At 38.5% G+C, this 23,917-nt stretch overlaps 1 protein-coding gene across 10 annotated transcripts in view; it reads left to right on the top strand.

Moving 5' to 3' along the window:
* The window catches only part of LOC118776234 (transcription factor 4-like), a 161,600-nt gene that overhangs the window by 31,462 nt on the left and 106,221 nt on the right, over positions 1-23,917 (top strand). For 8 of the 10 annotated variants that reach the window (XM_036526384.1, XM_036526386.1, XM_036526385.1 and 5 more), the window contains exons 3-4: positions 11,027-11,088; positions 16,196-16,292. In XM_036526384.1, coding sequence (XP_036382277.1) covers positions 11,027-11,088; positions 16,196-16,292 — 159 coding nt within the window. Of the gene's footprint in view, positions 1-11,026; positions 11,089-13,711; positions 13,759-16,195; positions 16,293-23,917 lie in introns of those variants that run through there. The other 2 variants (XM_036526389.1, XM_036526387.1) reach the window with 2 other exon arrangements.

The following is a 23,917-nucleotide window of genomic DNA, read 5'->3' on the forward strand; positions in this document are numbered from 1 at the left end:
AAACAGCTCGATGAGCATGTAAGACTGGTTAGCCATGGGTAGACAGCAAGTGTTAGCTAGATGTATAATTTATGTCTGGTGACATATTGTATGGTACATGGTGGGTAACATTATAGTATATCAAGATAGCGATGCTAGCAAACTGTCTAGGCTGGTGCATAGATAGTGGTTAGCAAGTTAGCCTGTCAGTTGGGTAGCTATGGGAAGAGGGAGATCGGGAGCTTGTACACATTTTATGTACATGATAACCTTCCTCCAACCTCCAAGATGATGAGGAAGAAGACTTCTTTGATTTCTCAGCTGAAGAAACTGAAGTCTGGGAAAGACCACAGATCACAAGCCACAGCAAAGCTGAATTAGAGACCCTTCATTTTCTGGAAGACACCAGAAGGGACCTACTTTCTCTGGAGCTGTACCCACTGATCAAGCTCCTTTTTGCTTGATTTAACACAACCCTCCCCTCTTCAGCTCACAGGTTGAGAGACTGTTCTTATTTTCAGGAATAACACTTCATCCGCACAGGAGGCTGTCAATACCAGAAATATTTGAAAAGTTAATTGTTCTTAAAGGCAGCTATATAGGATACTCATTGAAGTTGTTGGGTCTCAACTGCCATGTCTTTGAATTGGACAGAGAGCAAGTTTCTACATACTGTACAAGACATACTATTTTCAGTTTTTTTTTTAGTTTTGCTTAGATACAGTAGCATTCTACTTCCTGTTCTTCCTTCCTGTAGGGTTCAAACTCTCACCAGATCCTTGTGTACATTATAAAAATGTTCTGCCATTTTGTACAAATTCAGAATGCCCAATGTTACAAATTTCCTGTATTTTGAAAAAACAAAATACATGCATTTTATCTTGATACATTTTCTGGCACCAGTATTTTGTATTTTATTTTGATACATTTATTTGAGGGGTATTTTGTAACAAGATACATTTTGATGTATCTTTGCCCATCTCTGAGTGTATGGTTATATCTACACAGTTTTTGTAAGTTAATTGGTGCAGTATGTAGGTCCTCACAGTGTTTCATGGTAGATATTGGCCTAAAGGCATTGTTTAATCAAGGTAGATAAAGGGAGAGATGCAGAGAATTACAAGGAGGTGTAAGTGTAACTCTGAGGCCCAGGTTTGTGGGGCGATGATCACAGACACTTTATATTCTCTAATACACTTGCAAGGCACATAGATGCTTCTGCATGGTCATTGTTGTTTCTGGTGTCTAAAAGAATATTCTTGTCATTAGATAAGAACAAGTGTACCACCCTGAACTGGCATTTAAGAGAGTTTATACCCCTCTTCAGGTCTAGATTTTCACTAAAATCACACCAACATAACATGTCACACACAACATAACACATGTCACACACAAATACAGAGACATGTTAATTCAAAATGAGTAGTATGTCTAGAGATTTCAGTTAACACTGAAGAGCTCCAATCTAGTATAACAGAACACTGCTGGGGAATACTGCTGATAGCATCTGCAAAATGTGTGCTATAATATCTTAAATGGGAAAAAGGGGCACAGTATCAACCAGTCATATTTTTAACCCTTGGTTATATGGAAATAAAAGAACATAGGACCAAAATGTAGTTGATATTATGATATTATTATGTTATTCAAGGCACTTATTTCTCACTCTTTGTAAGTTGTGCTGGGTAAAAACATCTGCTGCATGACAAAATGTAAAACATAAATGTAAATGTTAAACTGCTGTTTTTGGTTTTGCTTTTAGTTTTTGGTTGCTAGTGCTTTAAAATCATTTTTCAGCATTGGTTAACATTAGTCGAATGGGAGGCCACCTAGGCAACCACTGCGTGGCAACAAAAGACCATTGATTTTGAAAAGTCTGCCACCCCTAGTAGCCTTGCTTTTCTCATTAGGCATTTGGAATACAGAGGTGGTCAGATGCTCCAATGTATGTGATAACCACCAACGTATTTGCAACACATGCAAAGCCAATGCCACACAAAGGTTTTGCTGTTGATTTTTGTTGATGAAATTCACAGAAAAACATTACAATCTACTGTCTAACTTACATGGCCTTACAAAATCTATAAGCTAGTTATCAATCTACTCTTGACATAGCTAGCTAGCTATTCGTACCACAATAAACTTCCTGCTGCCTCACACAGTTTTCATTCAAAAGCCATTTCGCAAGCTCTATGGCTAGTTAGGTGGAGACCTTTTTATACATTTGAGCTATGATATTAAATAGAACTTTGCTATTGCAAACTTTATGTCTAGATAATGAGTCATGAGTCCTAGTTAGCTAGCCAGTTTAATATGTTGTATAAACCATAGGTATTAAAAGGCTAGCGAGCCACTAGGGCTGCAACTAATGACTATTTGATAGTCAAATAATCTATCGATTATTGAAACGAATAATTGACTATTCGGATTATGAATTGCACACTTACTCAATGGCTTTTATTTATCTATCGGCGTTTCAATTTAGCTTGAGGTTGTTTTAGGCATATGCTAACTAACAATGAAGACAATAAAAATGAGACCTTCATTCAGAAATACGTATTTTAATGAATGGTTACTAGGACTAATTCAGTGAGGGCAGTTGCTTGTTGGGGAGTACAAGTCTGCTTCCATTGAAGAAAGCCATCCATGGTAGGATTATGAGATCCAACAAACCCATAACTCGTTCGAATTAATTCGAATCTAACCCACATTGAGCACGCATGCATAGACATGAGTTGTAGAAATCTTTTGCGATCTAGAAAGTATCAAATTCTCCGGTGTTCTCTAAGCTTGTGTACTCTGCAGCAACACTATCTCCAGCCATAAACCTTGTCATGACAATGATGCAACATTTAAGCAGAGAATTTCTAAATAGCAGACGGGCTCTGGTTTAACATTGGAACATGAACAGGATTGTTGTGAATAATAGGTTATTATTTGCTACACTGTTCCCGTCATTGTTCAATGTCATTAATAATTTATTGAAGAGAAAATGTATTTCAAAATAGAAAACTTTACAGCTCATAAAGTCAAGTAACATGGCTTTTAACATTAACATTGGCTATGCTAGCTAGCTAACTAACTTAATGAGATGAGTCTTCATCTTCCAGAGACCCAACATGCCACCTCTTCAGATGCTCAAGCATAACTGATGTGCCCCCATGCCAGACAAGGTCAGGTTTGAAATTGTTGCTGTTCACAACCTTCTTGGCAGAGTTAACCCTTACGTGTGTACGGTCACACTGGTGTGATTAGCCATTTAGCGCGTATGCTAGCATCGCTGCAGTCAGAACACGAGATTGGAAAAAATGTCTGAGCATTCCAAGTCAGCACAAAAACACAGCACAGCATTGATGTCACCAACTAATGGACAAATTAAATTTGCTGGCAACTAATTTGGTCATCGATTTTAGTCGACTATGTCGATTATGTAAGGGCTCAGGCAAGGACTCAGTCGCAGACCAAGAGAGCTTCAGGTTCCAGGCGGGTTTATTAATGACGGCAGGTAAGTTGCGCAACAAAAGCAGGCAGGGTCGAAAACCGGAAGGCAGTCCGTGGACAAAAGCAGGGTCGGTAACAGAAGCAGGCAGGGTCAGGAACCGGGCAGGCAAACGATCAGGCAACGGGACAAAACGGCAGGCAGAAAACGAAGACGAAGGGCAGGCAGAGTCAAACACAGAGAAATCAGACATCCAAAAAACTGCGGGAACGAAACAGGTACGAAACACACTGCAACGAACTGGCAAACAAGACAGGAACAAGCAGGGTAGAAATAGGGCTGGGCTGATGAGGAGATGGGATGCAGGTGAGCAGGCGGGCAGGTGAAGGTAATGGGGCAATCAGGTGGGCGGGGACCAGGCGGGGAGCGGGGCGAGACTGGAACACAAGGAAAAACAAAAAGCACATGGACAGGGAAAAACAAAAACACCACAGCTAGGGGGGCGGAGCCCTGACAGTTTATTTCGTTGCACCCCTACTAGCCACCTACCTGTGTGCCTATGTAGCAATTTAGATAACTATATGTTGCTTTAGTTATGTACTAATCTATTCTATATATTAGGTTGTTATTCTGTAGGAATGATCACACACTCAGATGTTAATCTCTTGGCCCTCTAGCTACATGTTGGTCATTTTAGAGTAAGGTTTCTAATGGCAACTAATTTCAAAACACGTTCAAATTCCACGAACAACACTGGAACACTGGTCATCTACATATGTTATCTGTTCCACAGAATGATTGACAGTCAGGGTTTAAATGTTTCCATTGTGACTGAACTTTATCATTCACTACTTTTGTATGATATCAGATTAGAACTTGATTAGGAGAATATGAAGCCATGTGTAGTTGTATGTAAAGGTCTGGGCACCACTGGTCAAAGTGTATGTCACAATGAATCTCTGAGTTAACAGAAGCTGATCCAATCTTTATGTAATACGAAGTTAAACACAACATCTGTCTGCAGACCTTATACAAATGCATAATTACTATCTGTGTGCATTTATTACAAATTCAGAATAATAAGTAAAAGTGAATATTACACATGCAAACATTTAGGCAGTACTTAGTAACACCACCTTTCTCTCAAATATTTCATGTAGCCAACTAAGAATTTTTTAAAGATTTTTTTTGTGCATACTTTAGATGATAACTTTCAGATGAGGTTGTAGGAAAGGCTTTCTGCCATGCTTGTCATTGTTGTGTAAGGTATGTTGTACACTGGACCTGTCAGCTAAACTTTTCTGCAGGTCCTTTGCAGTGATCTTTTAGTTCTGTTGTGTCAATCTGACCAGCTTTCAGGCAAAACTATCTGTAACAACTGCATATGACCTGGTTATTTTGTGACTTCTTATGAAAAATATTAATTTAAAACTAATATTTGAGTGTGTTTATTTGAATATTAAAGTAAGTACATAGATCTGTTAAATATGACATATACTGTTTAAAGGATGCTGAGCATTTGGACCATTTCATACAATATTAGGCTACCAACTTATTTCTATGATATTACCAGTAAGCTTGTCCACTCCAAAACTGAGTAAATGGCAGGCAGTTGTTGGTAAATGGTAACCCTGCTCCTGAGCTTTCTACCATGCTGCTGCCTTTTATCAATACTTGTGCACATAAACACAGGCTCCCAGCAGGTTTTTTCTGTGAAATGTGTGACAGGGACAGTTTATTGTTGGCAGTTATGAGAAGTGCCTTTCTTAGTAATACACTGCTCTGTTTTGTGCCACATTACACTTTGTGGGTCTTAGAGTCATACATATGGGAAAGTCTGACTAGAGTTTGGGGGCAGCTTTCATTCAAAGGCATTGTTTGTCTCAGTAGATTGCAAGAATGTGTCAGCAAAGTATGTTTTGCTTTCCGCCATGCATATTTGCAGCATATTTATTTATAGATGACTGTCTATGAGGTTACACATGTTAATTACATTATAAGCAGAAGCCTTGCAAAACACAGAAGACACAGCCATAAAACTAAAATGATGGTGGTGGCAACCTCAGAATGCCAAAAGAAAATAGCAAATATGGTCTGCTCAGGACTTTTTTGAATGAAAAGTATTAATCCAGTTAATAAGCAACACTAAAAAAAATTCTGTTGTTTTTACGGAAAAAAACTGGCAGCTGTGGCTGCCAGAATAATTCTGTAAAAAATACAGTAAAAATGTAAACAACTTTACGGAACAACCTGTAAATTTTACAGTTTAAAACTGTTGTAATTTACAAAAAAAAATACATTTTAAATCAGTAAATCCAACAGCCTTTTTCTGCTGAATTAGCATGACCATGCTGCTATTAAACTTATTCTATAAGTAAGAATAACATGAGGTTGTCGCCTATTGTACATTGAATCCCATTCAATTTCACTGAAAAATATCAAAAAAACAACAGTTTTTAACCGTAAAAGCCTCATTATAAGACTGTCATTTAATGGGGTTCCATTGCGTGGAAAAAGGAGGCACTCTATTCTGTTTATGGTAAATGGACTGCATTTATATATCGCTTTTTTACTCATTTGAGTACTCAAAGTGCTTTACAAGTTTATGCCTCACATCCACCTGGCAGTGACAGAGGCTGTCATACAAGGTACCAACTAGCGACTGGGAGCAGTTTGGGGTTCAGTGTCTTGCTCAAAGACACTTAGACATGTTGCCAGGAGAAAGCAGATTCAAACCAAGGATCTTCCAGTCCTCAGTCAACTGCTCTACCTCCTGAGCCACTGTCACCCCAATCAGCACAAAGGCAAACATTTATTTTTTTCAATTAACAAAGAGAAAAGGGGAAGGGAAGTCAACAAACAGTAACACAAACCACTTAACGGTGGCACCCTACTGAACCCAAACAAACATGGACAATGATAGTAAAGGACTTAACTAAGATAACTAATATAAACGATAATTAAACAAACACATAACTAAGCAGTTATTCAACAACAAAACTAAATGGTGCAAGCTAGGCATTATGGGTAATGCTCTGCAGGTAACATTATTTTAACACTGTCATGTTGTAATCTTAATGGTATTGTATTGCTTTTGTATAGTTATTCTATGTTTAAACTACAGTAATCTGTAAATTCTACAAAGAAATATGATTCTTTTAACATATTCTTACTTTTAAATTAACAGTTGTGTTTGGTTCCGTATTTTACTATAGCATACTGTAAAGTAAACACTGCTTCATTGTTTTTCTATTTACAGTTTTTTGATGTCATGATTTTACAGCACTTCACTGTTAATTTCACTCACAGGCAACCACCTAGTTCACCTTAGCAATCACAACACCCCAGCAGCCACCTTGTGCACCTGAGTAACCACCTAAAAACACCTTGCCAACCACCTAGACCACCATAGCAACCACCTACAAACACCCTAGCAACCATCTAAAAACACCTTTACAACCACCTAATAAACCCTGACAACTACAAATGATTGCTAGCATTGCTGCACAGCAGTCACTTGACTTTCTTCAAGAAATGCATCTTTCTAGTTATGTTTTAGTTTTCCATTGCATATAGCACATTAAGTGTCAGATTAGACCCATATCTACAAGGACATTACATAAAATGACAGTAAATTACAGTATATTTAAGCATACATGTTTTACCTTCAAATAAACTTTATTATTAAGAAACATATACCATATTTTTAACATCTTGTTTCTGTAGAAATGAAGGTATGTTTTTGCTGAATGGTGAAAGGTTTTATTCTGTAAATTTAAATGTAAACATCAGCAAAATCTGTGATGTCGACAGAATAATACCGTTAATTTTAGGGTAATTACTTGCTTGTGACATTATGGTATATGCCCATTAATTTTACCAAAATTTTATATTTTCACAGTAAAATTGTGTGTTTTCTACATATTATGACAGTAAAAAATCAAGTTATGCACTGTTTCTTGATTTAGGGTAATTATATGTATCTACTATGGTGATATACTATTTTGGATTTTATGGTCTTTTACTGTTGCTACTTGACAGTTTTTTACCGTAATTTCTGCAAACATTTTTTTACAGTGAAGAGTAAGACCTTACTGTAAGGATACTATATCCTAATTGTTTACACCTGCTTTACACCTACTCAGAATTCTTATTTCCTTTGGAGCAAGGAAACATATGGTGTATGTATAGTCGTGGTAAGGCTGGGACAAATGCATTTGTTCATCACTCTGAAGAGTCATGAATGTACAAAATATTAGCCTAAATATGGCTGCTGGCTCAAAGGAAATATGAACCAGTGAAGATTAATGTATAGTGCACATTTCTCCAAAAAGGAAATATCACTGGTAGCACATCCCAGTGGAACATCTAGTCACTGAAATTTCAAAAGATGTACAACAAAATGCCATTAGTATGGCATTTGTATGGTTATTTGTATACAAATAACTTCTTTACTTGTATAAAGAAGTTCACATACATCTCACGCGTCAATTTTACTTACAGATTTGTGTTTTTTTTTTTTGAAGTATCCAAGTGTTTCCAAGCAAGCCTTTGGAATATACCACCAGTGCAAGTGTCTTTTTAGAAAAATGTGTACATGATTTTTTTTCAATGTCCAAACCTAGCAGTGTAGAGAGGAACTGAAACCTGTATTGGTGTTGGTGTACTCACGCTCTGACTTACTTTGAAGCCTACACAGTAAATCAGTCTAAAATCTCTCCATTCAACAGCTCAAAAAGGGGCAGGTTGAAAGTGGGTTTGAGGGTTCAGGAGCATGTGGCATCTCTGTGTGCTACCATTAATTGCAGGGGCGGAACCAGGAAACCACCACAACAAGAGTGATTTATAAAGTATATTCTTTTTGACTATTATAAAAAAATGTGAATAGTCTTTCATACTCCCCTGACTGAAGTAGGTCATTTAAGGCCAGTTTCAGCTGACAGGTTTAAAGATTAACAGAAATGTTTTCCATGGTATTGTAAAAATGTTGCTTTATTACACATAGCAAATGGCCAGAAAAACTGATATTTTGGAAAGACCTAATAAAAATGCACTTTGGTAAAAACACTTTGAAAGCACTTTCCCCTATTTAAAAAAAAAAAAAAAAATTACACAGGACTAACTTGAAGATGAAAGATAATGATGTGTACCTGGGTGGCACTTGGGTTTCAAATGTTTCCTCTTATTAGTAATAAATTTCATGGATTGATATTAAGATCTACGGGTCAATGACATGACATGCATTTTTTGTGACCAAATCTTGTATTTTTTACAAAAAGTCCAAAACTATCAGGTGGTGCAACTGACTAAACATACATGCGAAAAGCATAAGTGCTATAAAAAGATTCATTTTCTCAATTCTTAATCAAATAGTTTGGCACAATTTTATGTTAAGCTGCTTTTAAATGAGGAAAAGTGGAGTAGCAGTCCTATTTTAAAAGTTTTATATTACTTGACAATATTTTTTTCTGAAAAACTGACTTATCAAAATGTCAGGTGGTGCAACTGATGTCAAAATTTATATAATGTGACTTCCATGTGGCAGGAATGACCTAATATAAATCCTCCAAAGGACCCCTATGCTGCAGAAACAATATAAGTAACAAATAGTAGATAATTTGAAGTCTTTTTTACGTAAAAGGAGAGGTTGGTTCAACTTATCATGTCAGGTGGTATGAACCCTGAACCATGAACAATAAACTACGAACCCTGGAAAATGTGTTATTGTTGTAAAATTTAATTTAAATATATGAGTACAAAATTGAGGTCAAGGTTATTTCGATGTCAAGAAGTTTATACAAGTTTATGTCATGTTTAATTTCTGTTAAAAATTAGGTTGAGGTTGACAAGTCAGGTAGTATAACGAATAAACATCAAATGGTACAACCAGAATTAGTTACATGTTAATTCAGTTACAGTAATTGTCAGAAGTCATTTTAATTTATGTTTCTGAGAATATTACATAACCTTTAGTAACTATACAAAGTGTATTACATGATATGTAGCAGTTTAATCTATTGTATAAATCTATATAGACCTATATAGAATCTATAATCTATTTTAATTAATTTTTGTAGATGCCATTATCGAACAAGGAGAAATCAGAACCAAAGAGAGCTTGTTTAAATGCTCAAATGTGCGTTGCAATAAACATACAGTATTCAGATCATTTAGAACCCACATGTTATTAATGAAATGAATTTATACATATTCAATATGAGTGGGTTACAGTATAAATTCACCAGGTCCAAAATTAACACCTACCAGCCTGTAAATGCAGGTAGATTTGCTGGGTTAAAGTTTCAGGGTCAGTAGCCACTCCGGCAAGTGCTTTTTATGTAATAAATAAATAAATAAATAAAAATTACCACAGCTTCATATGTTAGTCTAAGAACCCTTCTAAAATGCAAGATGCCCAAATACATGCCCCCTTTCAGTCCAGTTACTATTTGTTTTTTTATTGTAAGTCAATATCAGGACCCCTCATTCGCCACTAGTGAAATCTTGTTTTGGTCATCTACTATCGATTTAATATATGATATTGCTATCACACAGATGTGTGCCTTGCAAGATACAGTTAAAATGTAGTTTGATTTGCAATAAGTTATTTCGACTGGTGAAACACCCAGCAGCTTGGTGAACATTTTCATCTACCAGCCACTCTGGCTGGTGGACCAAAAAGTTAATTTCAGACCCTGAATTGGTCTTTTAAACTAGTCGTTAAATGCTGGATTTTATACGAAAACCCAGTGAAACATGAATAAAATTCACTAACATGTCATTTTGTGAAAGTCAGTTGATACTGAGGACAATGGTAAGTGGAGTAACCAGGCATGGCCAGATAGTGCAACCAGAAATTTTACAGTTGAAAACATCCATTCCCAATGCTATTGCAAAAAAGTCAGAACTATGACTTTATGTAATGTATATAAATAATTTTTCCAGTTTTCCAGTTTTTTTTCTCCCCATATGAAATTAGTTCTTGCAGACATAAATAACTAGCCATCTCAATGAAATGGAATAAAATGGAATGGAATAAAATGTGTCATAAATAAAAATGTAGAATAATAATGTATCATTTGATGTGTCTTTTAGACACTACAGTGATTAATATTTGCAGGCTTTCATTTGTGAGAAATGAATAAAAAGTATCATTACATGTTCATACATAATGGCATAATGTGGCATTTTGTAGATGGTAAAATCAGATATCACACAAAAATAAATTCCATTTTAAAAGTTGTAAAACTAATATGAATGCAGACATTCTTGTTGACTCATAAAATGCAATTTAAATGCAATTTTAATTTTGAAAATATTTTTTTTGAAAAAATTTTTGTTCAGTTAAAGAATAATTGAATAGGGAAAGCATAAATTCTTACACATTCATAACAAATACTGTGCATCTGGACTGTGTGGGCAAATTTCAGTTTTCAGTTTTCAGTATTATTTATGTCAAAAAACAAGACTTACTGAGTGATCCTCACACAAAACTATATGCAGTATGTTTTATATGAAGTACTGATCAGCAGACCTGTAGTGTATACTGGAACAAATACAGAGCCATCATTGTTGTCTTGCGGTATTGATTTTGTGCTTTGTTTCCAGGTCTAGAAGAAAGAACCAGCTCTGGGTCTTGGGGAAATGGAACCCGCCCCAGCCCATCAAAGGTGAGGTATATGGTCTTTCAACTAGAACAGGTGTTGGCAACCCGCGGCTCTTTAGCCCCTCTCTAGTGGCTCCATAGCTTTGTCAAAAAAAATATGGAAGTGAATAATTTTTTTTTTTTTACATTTTGCTATCATTGTTGTAGGCCTAAAGTCATCCTTACATTATCCAGTGTTCAAAATTTATTGCGTAATATTCGTTTCGAGAACGATAAAAAAAAAATGCATGAACACACGAACACACACTACGGTAAACAAAGAACAGCAACCGTATGCTTTTGGTGTTTCCTGAAGTCTCGCACAATAGACCAATACTTCCGTGTCGTCACACAGGGGGCTGGTGGCAGAAAGTGGCGTTGGCTCCCGTAGACTTGCATGCAAAATTCACAACTTTCTCAATGTTATTAAATAGCTTTACCATGTTTATATAATGTCGGTATATATATATATTTTTTTTTTGCATTGTAGCAGTCACATACTACCAAATATATTCTCACCAACATGATCATATGAGTAACTTTAGAGATTTATTTTAACGCGGGTTTTCCCCTATAAAGATAGCCGACCGAATGCATGTGTCAGCCAGCACTTAACAGTCACCGACTGTCTTGGCTAGTTTTGAGGTAAATTAACTTGATTGATTATCTAAGTGCCTTAGATAAAACATAAAACTTCACATTGGGATTTCGTTTTTTAATATTACACCTGACGGCACAATTCTTTGCTATTACTATTAGGCTACTGGGGATCCGTTGATATGTGGCTAAACTGCTATCTAGCTGCTAACTCTAGGTAACATTACTAGCCTGCAGATTCCCCATACAATTATATGGTCTTCCCCGAATCAGACACGTTACCTTTACAATTTGTTTTAATTGTAGGCGCACAGAATCGTTACTGTAGACAGACATGGTTTAATATACATCTGATAGATCATGTAAAAATGATAAAATGAAAGATTACATGATGATAACACAATAAAACACACTGTCGAGAATGGTCAATTTTCTGTTGGTACTGGTTAGACTACTGCCTGGTGGCTTTCTGCCACCAGCTAACGCTCACGCGCCGCAATGTTTGTAAATATAGGAAATGCAAAGTTAAAGTACCAAATAATCATAAATAGCCTACTGGAGCCACCTTGTGGTAAAACATATGAATGAATGCTCATTTAGACCTATTAGCAATGTTGATAGGCTAATTTAGACTGATACACTGTGGTAGGCTACCTGCATTTAAAGGGCTCAAATAGGCTATTTTTTGCGGCTCCAGAATTTCCTTCTGGCCAAAAATGGCTCTTTAGATAGTAAAGGTTGCCGAACCCTGTTACGTCCTTGCGCAATGTACAGTAATAAACTGGCATTGCTGTATCAAATATACTTCTGCTTGAATGTGGAATATCTAGGGGTGTAGCACCTACTATATTAATTTGGCTGATCAGGTTTACTTTGACAACTTTTTCAAGGTCATCTTGTGAATATTTATCCTTGTAGGTGAAAACAATATAAGGCCCTTGCTTAAAAGAATGTCTTTAAAGTTAATATTTGTGTATATATATATATATATATATATAAATATACACGATACACCATGATTACAAAAATGTGTTGAATTATCTTGTGACGAGTCACAATATTTTCGTCTGGCTCCGTTATGCAAAAAAGCCTCAATGATTTAAGCAGTGAAATGATATCCAACAAAATAATAATAATTACACCACCACTGCACCAGGGGGCGACCATTAATACTTTCGATGTGATACAGTGGTCTCATCATTTGCACGCAGTCAGAGATGAATGCATCGGTAGTTAGCCAATTCTCACTCAATTATGGATGGAGCCAGACATATGTAATGCCTCTGCACAAGTTAAGTCATTTGTATGGCAATACTTCGGATTTCCGGTGCGACACGATGATAAGGTAGTGGAGAAAGATAGAAGATGTGTAAGGCAAAACAAGTGTGCAGATCTTACAAATAGTTTTAACACAATGAGTATGGCTAAGCACATCACATGACATCACAGGAATGCTGTAAAGGAGAAACCATTGCCTGGGAAAGGTCAAGTTACTCTCCAGAAAGCATTTGCAACATCTCTTCCCTTCTCTAGTAAGAGAGCAAATGAGATAACAGAATGCATTGGCCTATACATTGCCCAAGATCTCTGGCCATTCTCTGCAGTTGAAAACTGAGGATTCCAAAGACTCCTGAACACACTAGAACCCAGGTGTAAGATTCCCTCTCGTGCATACTTTAGTCGGACTATTGTATCAAACAAGTACAAAGATGTTAAAGAGCGAGTTAAGATGAGATTGAAATGGGCAGAGAATGTAGCCCTGACAACAGATGGTTGGCCGTCTTGTGCCACACAGAGCTACATTACCATTACTGCTTATACCATCCATGAGAACTGGGAGATGGAGAACTATGTGCTTCAAACCCGCCAGCTTTTTGAGTCACACACTGGCACAAATATAGGCATGGGGAAGGCTGCTGTAGTCGAATGGGAGCTGGAGAAACCTGATTGTAGCATTGTTGTTGTGACAGACAATGCACAGAATATGGATGTTGCTGTGAAGGAGAGTGGAGTTGAGTGGAAGTGCTTCGCACATTCATTGAACTTGGCAACTAAGCGGGGCCTTCAAGTGACATGAGTGGCTCAGCTGCTTGGACGGGTAAGACACGTTTCAACATTTTTTCACCAGAGTCCAACAGCGGCTGCTTTTCTGACTTCCAAACAGGCCGCTCAAAATCTTCCACAGCACAAACTTATCACGGAATGTCGCCACTAGATGGAATAGCTCCTACGAAATGTTAATGCGCTACCTTGAGCAACATGATGCGATAACCGCTGCTCTGCTGAGTACCCAAATTTGCAGGAATGCCCGAGACATTGACACTCTTACGAGCAAAGATTTATCTGATGTTGAGGATATTGTGTGGGTACTCAAACCACTGAAGGATGTCACAACTGTTTTGTGTGATGAGAAACAGCCTACAGTGTCTCTCATTCTGCCTTTGAAGAATATGGTTGAAAAAGGCATGGCTCCAAAAGAAAACGATTCATCCACTGTGGCTGCTTTGAAAAAAGCCATACTGGACAATGTCATTGACAGATACTTGGGAGATATCGAAGACTTCCTGTAGGGGAGCACAGCGTTGGACCCGAGGTTCCGTTTATTACCACATGTAAATGACACACAGCGAGAGGCAGTGTTTTCCCATCTACATGTGGAGACACAGCGTTTGAGACAGATTGAGGTAAGCTCATCAGCCACTGAAGAGCTACTCATATGGTTTATCTCTGTGCAGCCCATTTTCGTATTTGACTGACTGTGCTCTTACGCGCGACAGATGTAGGTTTAAAAGCTAAGCCATATTTTACTTTTTAAAAGATTTTATTTCTTACAGGAAGGACGAATATTTTAATTGTTGAATTGGTAAACAAAGGAAAGATTGCTTCATAACAGGATTTTTAATGTTTTATTCTTTTGAGAACTCCCAGAGCATGGAAAGAGTAATGAATGAAGAAGGAGGTCCCTCCACACTTGGTGAAATAGACCCTGAGCATGCAGTACAGGAGGCAGATGACATACGACCTCCTCCATCAAAGAGAACTGCCTTAGAAGATCTCCTTGGAGCTTCATTCTCTACATCAGAACCAGAGTCAACAAATAGCATCCGGAGTGAGATTGATCTTTTCAGGATAGGGTAACCAATCCTCCTAAACAGCAGTCCACTATCTCGGTGGAAAGAAAATGCTCGCACCTTCCTTCATCTTTCAATTTTGGCCAAAGCTTACCTGTTCATACCAGCAACCTCAGTTCCAAGTGAACGGGTATTTTCAACGGCAGGGGACATTGTAAGCTCTCAGAGGTCTCAGTTACTGCCCGAAAATGTTGATATGTTAATTTTTCTGAAGAAGAACTTGTAAAAAGATTAGATTATTCCAGCCATGCAGCAGCCCTCCTAACTTAGATTTTTTGTTTTGTTCATAATACACTGAGAGCATGCACTGGTGTGCGTTCTGCCATGTTTGTTTTGAAGTTGTGGCTAGCGAAGAAAATAGCCCTGTTTTCTGCCATTAAAACTGAAATGCAAGTTTTGTCTGTTGGGATTTGTTACATTTCAGTTTAGGTAGAAATTCTGGGTTACCCCTTTAGTTTGATTATATTTAATAAAAAGAGTATTGAGACTGTATCGTCTTGTGAACCTTGTGGATGGAGGATCGTCTTGTCTCGTGGCCTGAGTGTATTGTCTCACCCGTAATATACAGTTGAATATATACATATATGTATAGTTATATACTATACTGTATGTATAGGAGATGTAGTAGAATATATATATATATATATATATATATATATATATATATATATACACACATACATATATTCTCCTACATTGCTCCCCAGTGGTGAAACGAACTCCCCGTCCCCTATGGACAGCTCCATCACTCCAATCCCTCACACATCCCCCCCACCCCCGATCAGTGCTGTTATAAATTGCTGTGCGCTTTTGTGTTTTGTTTTCGCCTTTACTCTGGTACTTATTGCGCTGTTTGAAGTTGGATCTTATTAGTTGCCCTATACCCTGTAGCTGTATAAATTATAAATTAGAAAGTACTGTGTCCTCAGACAAACCTTGCTCTCAGCTGAGAACTGTCTCATTGTGGAACTGTACACATCCTGTCCCCGTACTGTCGCTAATATATATATATGTCAATGTAATGTTGTGATGTGACATTGGTAAGTAGACACCAATGTGTGCTACTGTATGCAGTTATTTTACCACATTAACTACTGCCCTAGCTCATTCCACGACAGTTTGTTGGGGGAATGGTGAAGGCACATGCTTGTGCCGTTATCTTAAGTGAGTAGTAGCGCTCTGCCCTACAAGAAGGCAATGGAAAATATGCTATACCTTCAATATTGGGATTTACCTTTGACTATTCAGTTGAAAGAGTCTGAGCATGGTGAATTCTGCACTGATTTCAGTGAACAAAACAGAACTTTGCAAAATATAGTTTAGATTTACAGTTGATGTGCACAATGTCGACATCCAGCAGTAGTGTGTCTGTAACCCTTAAAGTATTATTTCTGATTGTTTCAGATTTATGCTGATAGTTCTCAATTCACCCACATGGCAAATCTGGACGTTGGGTCACATAACAACATCTCCACTCCCTATGTAAACTCCAGACTACAAGGTATGTGTTCCGAGTTACTTCATCTGATAATTCTTACAACTGTGCCTGCCTTCCATCATAGCCTTTGCTTCAGGAAACCGAGACTAGAGCCTTCCACTGAACCACAAGATCAGAGGGCTGTTGGAGAAATGCACCCACAGATGGTCCACCACCATCTGTGGTTATTGACCACCAAAAAGTCTGTTTTTTTCCTTATTCACACAGCAGCAGAACCTAGTGACTATTTATTCACTGGGATTCTGTCTTCCTATCTCTTGTCCCAGAACTATGGTTTGAGTACGAGAGAAACACTCATTGATAGCTATGTTGTCCCCTTGCTTTGATATAAAAATGTGGATCTGCATATTTTACATACATACATATCAATATATTTTATAGATATGTTTCCAGGGTATATATACGATACACTATAAACTGATTCATGTTTACACATAAAGTAGGCATGAGTTGCGAAAGATCACTTTCATTCCTTTTCCCTTGATGTTCTGTCCTTCTGGGAGATTTAGTCCCATGCTGTGTTAAGTTAACCACGGTCTCCCTCTGCCACACTCATTACAGTGTGAATAAGTACCCATTGACAGATAACCTGCTTTTGACATGTAGGCCTAAGCTCATCTGAGTAAATTCCTAGTATGTGAACTTTAAGCCAGGACTGTGGCTCTGTTTTTTGTTGAATTGCAGTGCACCACAGACTGAATGTAGAGCAAATGTTTTGCTGTTCCCAAAGATTCACAGTTTCACAGTTTCAACAACTATTCTGCACTGCTTCCCATAACAGTTTTAATTAATGTTAATGTTTTAATGTTAATTCCCATAAGCAATGTGTTACTTTGTTGAAAATATTTATAGTTCTATCTGTTGAATGAAAATACACTATGTAGAGATAGAGGTAGAGGTGTTTTTTTCACAACCTGTGTCAGAAACATGCCACTGTCTGCCTCTGTGGTTAACATTTGTGTGGTGCTTGGCAAGAGTTTTTTGCCTTGCTTTGTTACTGTCAAGCAGTGTGAAAGAGGATGACTAAGTGAGTGAGTGATCTGGGGAAAGGGGGGAGTGAAGGTTTGTTACCTCTCCTTGCTCCACACTTGGCACTTAAGTCTGATGAGCTAATGATAACATTAAGGGAGGTGAGGTGGGGAGAGGCCGCAGCAAGTGCAGCCATGCAGCCAGTCGAGCACATCCATCAAAAACAGGAGAATTGTGGAACTTCCGGTGGCGCGAGCTACAGTATGGCAGCTTAACATACAGCTCAGGTATCGGCTAAACAAAATACCCGAAATTGAAGTATTTTAGCTCTCTAAATCATATTCAAACTGAATGGAAAATGAACGGGGACAAAAATAGAAAAACAAGGTCAGGGTTAAGGAGCGTCATAGAGAGGAAAACTGGAAAAGGAGCAAGCGATACCATTAGCAAACCCTGCTCAAGGGAAAATGGCGACTCCAGAGACGAAGGGGGCATGGCAGCTACACTCAGCTCTATTCGTAAAGTGGTGAGTGAAGTTATGGCCAAAGGGATGAGCGAAGGTCAAATGTGAAAACAGAACTATCCAAGCTTCGAGTTAGCTTTGGGCAGGATATGAAAGCACAGCTAGACGACCTGACTGCTGAAAACAATCAGAAAATTCAAGACGTCACCGGCCAAATCGAGGAAGCTACCCAGCGCCTGGGGGAAGTGGAGAGATGCATGGCAGGAACAGAAAAGTAGGATATCGGAGTTAAAGACACTTTAATCTAACTACTCAACAATCAACGAGCACTGCAGGACAAATTGTCGGACCTGGAAGGTTGCTCCCGGTGCAACAACATTCGTATATACAGTGTCCCAGAAAATGTTGAGGGCATACACCAGTTCGTCGAGAACTTAATTGAGACAGAACTGGGAGACTCTTTGGGCTTATATCAGGGAAATGAATTAAGAATTGAAAGGGCTCATCGAGCACTGGCCTCCAAACCACCAGCTGGTAAACCACCGCGCTCAGTTGTGGTTCGATTCCTGCAGTTTTCAACTGAGGGGGAAGTCCTGCACGGTGCCTGGCAGAAGAAAATCTACATGCAAGACAAGAGGGTGTATTTCGACCATGACTACACTGCGGAGGTGCAACAGAAGAGAAAGGAGTACACCCCGATCAAGAAAGTGCTTAAGGAAAACAAAATCCGTTTCCAAACCCCGCTAACCAAGATGCATGTACACCTCGACTCTGGCACCATCACCGACAACAACGCCTTTGACGCAGTGGAGGATTTGGCCAAGCGAGGCTTTTCGGTGGGACCTATCCGTGCGAGCAAGACTGCGGGCATCATGAAGAGACCCTCACCAGGCTTCTTCCATGGAGCACAGCCGGAGCGCGCTGAGCTGGGATTAACCCTTTTCCTGATATGAGGGAGTGTATGAACTGATAACGGACATTATAATGTTAAAACGACCTCCATGAAACTCATTGCAAACAATGCAAACTATGTGCCATAACATTCTTTCAGGGTCTGTACCCCTGTCTGTACCCCTCTGTCTGTTTACCCTTCAGGTCTGTTAGCTAGGGGCCCCATTTTGTGGCCAATCCCCCTCACTGTAGCTAGAGGAGACAATGATTCCTCTTGGTTGGAAGCCCTGTTTGAGACTAACATAGAATTGTATAATAGTTATTGGAGTCTACTCGTTCTTGGTTATCTAAGATGTTATTTGAAGTCTGAGTCTTGGGTGTCACAGCTACAGGAAGGTTGTCTGGGAGAGAGAAATGCCTTTTCAGTATTATAATATCTTATCCCTAAATGTAAACAGGCTGGTCAAGGGCAAACTTGAACGTAAGGAAGTCATCTTATTAAACATATTATATACCCCCCCGAAAGTAATAAAGCCTTTTTTAAGAATATATTTGATTTAATAGCATCTGAAACATATGGCACCCTTATATGTGCAGGTGATCTGAATATATTATTGAACCCTGGGTTAGACACAACCAGCAAAATAAGGAAAAAGCTCTTTAGAGATTCAGGTGAATAATATGTTGCTAGACTTGGGTCTAATTGATGTATGGCGAGACTTTTAAATAAATTTGACCAAGATTTCACTTTTTACTCTGCTCGTCATAACATCCATTCTAGAACTGACTACTTCCTCATGTTCAGTAATGACCGGCATAAAATTAGGGACTGTAGAACAAGTCAGAGGGACCACTCAGACCACTCTGGACTATATTGAAAAACTGCACCTTGATTGTGCCCCAAAGACAACTGTGTGGAGGCTAAACGCAGGTACAGTGCTGGCCAAAAGTATTGGCACCCCTGCAATTCTGTCAGATAATGCTCAATTTCTCCCAGAAAATGATTGCAATTACAAATGTTTTGGTAGTAATATCTTCATTTATTTTGCTTGCAATAAAAAAACACAAAAGAGAAAGAAAAAAAAGTCAAATCAAGTATCAATTTACACAAAACTCCAAAAATGGGCCGGACAAAAGTATTGGCACCCTTTGAAAAATCATGTGATGCTTCTCTAATTTGTGTAATTAACAGCCCCTGTTACTTACCTGTGACACATAACAGGTGGTGGCAATCACTAAATCACACTTGCAGCCAGTTAAAATGGATTAAAGTTGACTCAACCTCTGTCCTGTGTCCTTGTGTGTACCACATTGAGTATGGAGAAAAGAAAGAAGACCAAAGAACTGTCTGAGGACTTGAGAAGCAAAATTGTGAGGAAGCATGGGCAATCTCAAGGCTACAAGTCCATCTCCAAAGACCTGAATGTTCCTGTGTCTACCGTGCGCAGTGTCATCAATAGGTTTAAAGCCCATGGCACTGTGGCTAACCTCCCTAGATGTGGACGGAAAAGAAAAATTGACGAGAGATTTCAACGAAAGATTGTGCGGATGGTGGATAAAGAACCTCGACTAACATCCAGACAAGTTCAAGCTGTCCTGCAGTCCGAGGGTACAACAGTGTCAACCCGTACTATCCGTCGGTGTCTGAATGAAAAGGGACTCTATGGTAGGATACCCAGGAAGACTCCACTTCTGACCCAGAGACATAAAAAAGCCAGGCTGGAGTTTGCTAAAACTTACCTGAGAAAGCCAAAAACATTTTGGAAGAATGTTCTCTGGTCAGATGAGACAAAAGTAGAGCTTTTTGGGAAAAGGCATCAACATAGAGTTTACAGGAAAAAAAATGAGGCCTTCAAAGAAAAGAACACGGTCCCCACAGTCAAACATGGCGGAGGTTCCCTGATGTTTTGGGGTTGCTTTGCTGCCTCTGGCACTGGACTGCTTGACCGTGTGCATGGCATTATGAAGTCTGAAGACTACCACCAAATTTTGCAGCGTAATGTAGGGCCCAGTGTGAGAAAGCTGGGTCTCCCTCAGAGGTCATGGGTCTTCCAGCAGGACAATGACCCAAAGCACACTTCAAAAAGCACTAGAAAATGGTTTGAGGGAAAGCACTGGAGACTTCTAAAGTGGCCAGCAATGAGTCCAGACCTGAATCCCATAGAACACTTGTGGAGAGATCTGAAAATGGCAGTTTGGAGAAGGCACCCTTCAAATCTCAGGGAGCTGGAGCAGTTTGCCAAAGAAGAATGGTCTAAAATTCCAGCAGAGCATTGTAAGAAACTCATTGATGGATACCGGAAGCGGTTGTTCGCAGTTATTTTGTCCAAAGGTTGTGCTACCAAGTATTAGGCTGAGGGTGCCAATACTTTTGTCCGGTCCATTTTTGGAGTTTTGTGTAAAATGATAATTGATTTAATTTTTTTTTCATTGTCTTTTGTGTTTTTTCATTGCAAGCAAAATAAATGAAGATATTACTACCAAAACATTTGTAATTGCAATCATTTTCTGGGAGAAATTGAGCATTATCTGACAGAATTGCAGGGGTGCCAATACTTTTGGCCAGCACTGTATGCCGAATAGCGCAACATTTAGGGCTACAATGACAGAAGAACTGGAGGCCTTTCTAGAGCACAATGGTACTGGAGAAGTCAGTTCAGCTATATTATAGGATACAGCCAAAGCTTTTCTCAGAGGAAGAATTATAGCTCAAACAGCTTTCTTAAAAAAGTTAAAAGTTAAAAAACTACTTGATCTGGAAGTTAAACTTAGGGACTTGGAATGGCTTCATAGCTCTATTAAAGATCCATCTGTCCTTTTGCAAACGAGACCTATTAAACAGGAAATAGATAAAATCCACAGTGGGGAGGTTGAGAAGAAAATAAGATTTATGAAACAAAGGTCCAAAACTAGCAAAACTACTAGCCTGGGGGCTTCACAAGCAACAAGCAGAAAGCTAAATCTATAAAGTTAGAGACCCTATAACAAATAAAATAACAACCAAACTAGAAGGAATCCAGAAATGATTTAAAACATATTATAAATCACTATACACTCAAACAGAGAAAGCTAGTGAACAAAAAATTTAACAGTTCTTAAATTCATTAGACCTCCCCTCTCTTGGAGAAGAGCACAATGACAAACTAACCCTAACCCCAAATCTCAAGTGAGGAGATAGATAAAGCAATTTCAGCCCTTAATGCAGGTAAATCGCCAGGTACTGATGGATATCCACCAGAACGGTACAAGTCGATGATGGAATCATTGCTGCCACTACTTAAAACCTGTTTCAATCACACCATGATGGGAGGGTCCCTCCCCCCTTCCTGGAGGGAGGCTTTTATTTCTGTAATACCAAAAGAGAGCAAAGATAAGTTGGACTGTAAATCATATAGACCAGTAAGTGTCTTGAATACAGATTATAAATTGTATGCAAAGAAAAACCCATGATAATATACGGAGAACCCTCCACATTATTGATTATATTAATAAAGGAATACACAGTGCAATCCTTCTCAACTTAGACGCTGAGAAGGCTTTTGACTGTGTCGCTTGGGAATTCTTATATCAAGTAATGGATAGATTTGGGTTCAGTAAAGGATTTATACAATGCATAAAGACTGCTAGGATAAAAATTAATGGCAGTCTCTCTAATTCTATAGTTTCACAACGAGAATGCAGACAGGGCTGCCTCATTAGCCCGACCCTCTTTAATCTCTTTATTGAACCTCTGGCCCAAACTATTAGACAGGAAAGAGGTTTGGAGGGCATAACTATAGGGGGAGTAAAATACAAAGTCTGCTTGTATGCAGACTTTGTATTGGTGACACTGCAAAACCCAGGTTCAGGGGTATCTTTGCTGATGAATATCTTAAAGATGTATGGGAGTTAATGTGGATATGTATTTTATATTCAGAAATCACAGGCCTTGACATTTAACTATGCCCCCGCCCAAGAATTGACAAACAAGTATAATTTTTACTGGCATTTACCATATATTCAGTACCTTGGGGTTTACTTGCCAAAAGATGTAAAAGATGTCCTCCCTGTATGCCATAAATTATAATCAGATTAACAAAAATATATATAATTAATGGACAGGTGGGCCCTGCTCCGCCTTGATACAGGCAGCAGAGTAAATTCAATCAAGATGAATGTCCTTCCCAAACTATTGTATCTGTTCACAGCTCTGCCAGTAGAGGTCCCTTTTAAACAGTTTAGAGAATTGGAAAAACACATTTCTCGGTTTATATGGAATGAAAAGAGACCTCGAGTAAAATATTCAACTCTGCAGCTGCCAGGGGAGGGGGGAGGTATGGCATTACCGTGCTTGAGGGATTATTATTTATCTGCTCAGTTAAGATCACTAGTACTTTGGTGTAACTCAACCTATGAAGCTAAATGGAAAGACATAGATTTTCCTTGGTGGATACACCAATACAGTCAGTTCTGGGTTGTCTTGACACGGTGAAAGAATTATTTCAATTACAAAATCAATGTGTCTGTCTTTGTATTAAGACTTGGCTACAGGTGGTTAAATGATTCCAGCTTCATAGAGAGGTAAGAGTACTGAGTTGGCCAGCATACAATCCACACTTCACACCATCATTGTATGATTATAGATATAGGCAATGGACCCAACATGGCTCTTTGCTGCTCTTTGTAGAATCATATCAAACAGGGAACTTGATAGCTTCCAGAACCTATGCAAATTATTTCATCTCAATAGACACTTTTATAGGTATAGATTTTTATAGGTACATATTTTGGTTGTGTCCACGTATCCAACCTTTTTGGCAAAATGTGGGACGTTTAATATCTAGGATCCTGGGTCTTAACATTGATGTGTCATTTTTCTCTCTGTATCTTGGAGTTACTCCTGAAGGCATATGTAAAGGTGATGCCTACCTCCTGAAGATTTTCTTGGTTGAATGTAAAAAAAGCTGTCACCAAATGTTGGCTTCAGAGAAATCCCCCTACTGTGGTCCTTTTTACAGGAATTGTCAATTATATACGCTCCATGGAAAAGATGACATACACCCTTCGTCTGTAGAAAGACAAGGGGGAGAAATACTGAAGGAAATGGGACTGTTACACACAGGAAATGGATACTGATTAGGGTCTTTTTTTCCTTCTTCTCTCTCTTATATTAGGAATCAATGCGGAAATCCCTGTGTAACGAACTATACCTGTATACCTGTCTCTGATGTTTGCTGATACCAAGCAAGACTTCATGTTCTCTGCCCCATATGTTTGTATATTAAACTTGAAATGCTGTTAAAAATAAAAAAGTAAAAAAAAAAAC

This window comes from Megalops cyprinoides, chromosome 4 (assembly GCF_013368585.1).
Source record: "Megalops cyprinoides isolate fMegCyp1 chromosome 4, fMegCyp1.pri, whole genome shotgun sequence".
In the NCBI taxonomy this organism is placed as follows: Eukaryota; Metazoa; Chordata; class Actinopteri; order Elopiformes; family Megalopidae; genus Megalops; species Megalops cyprinoides.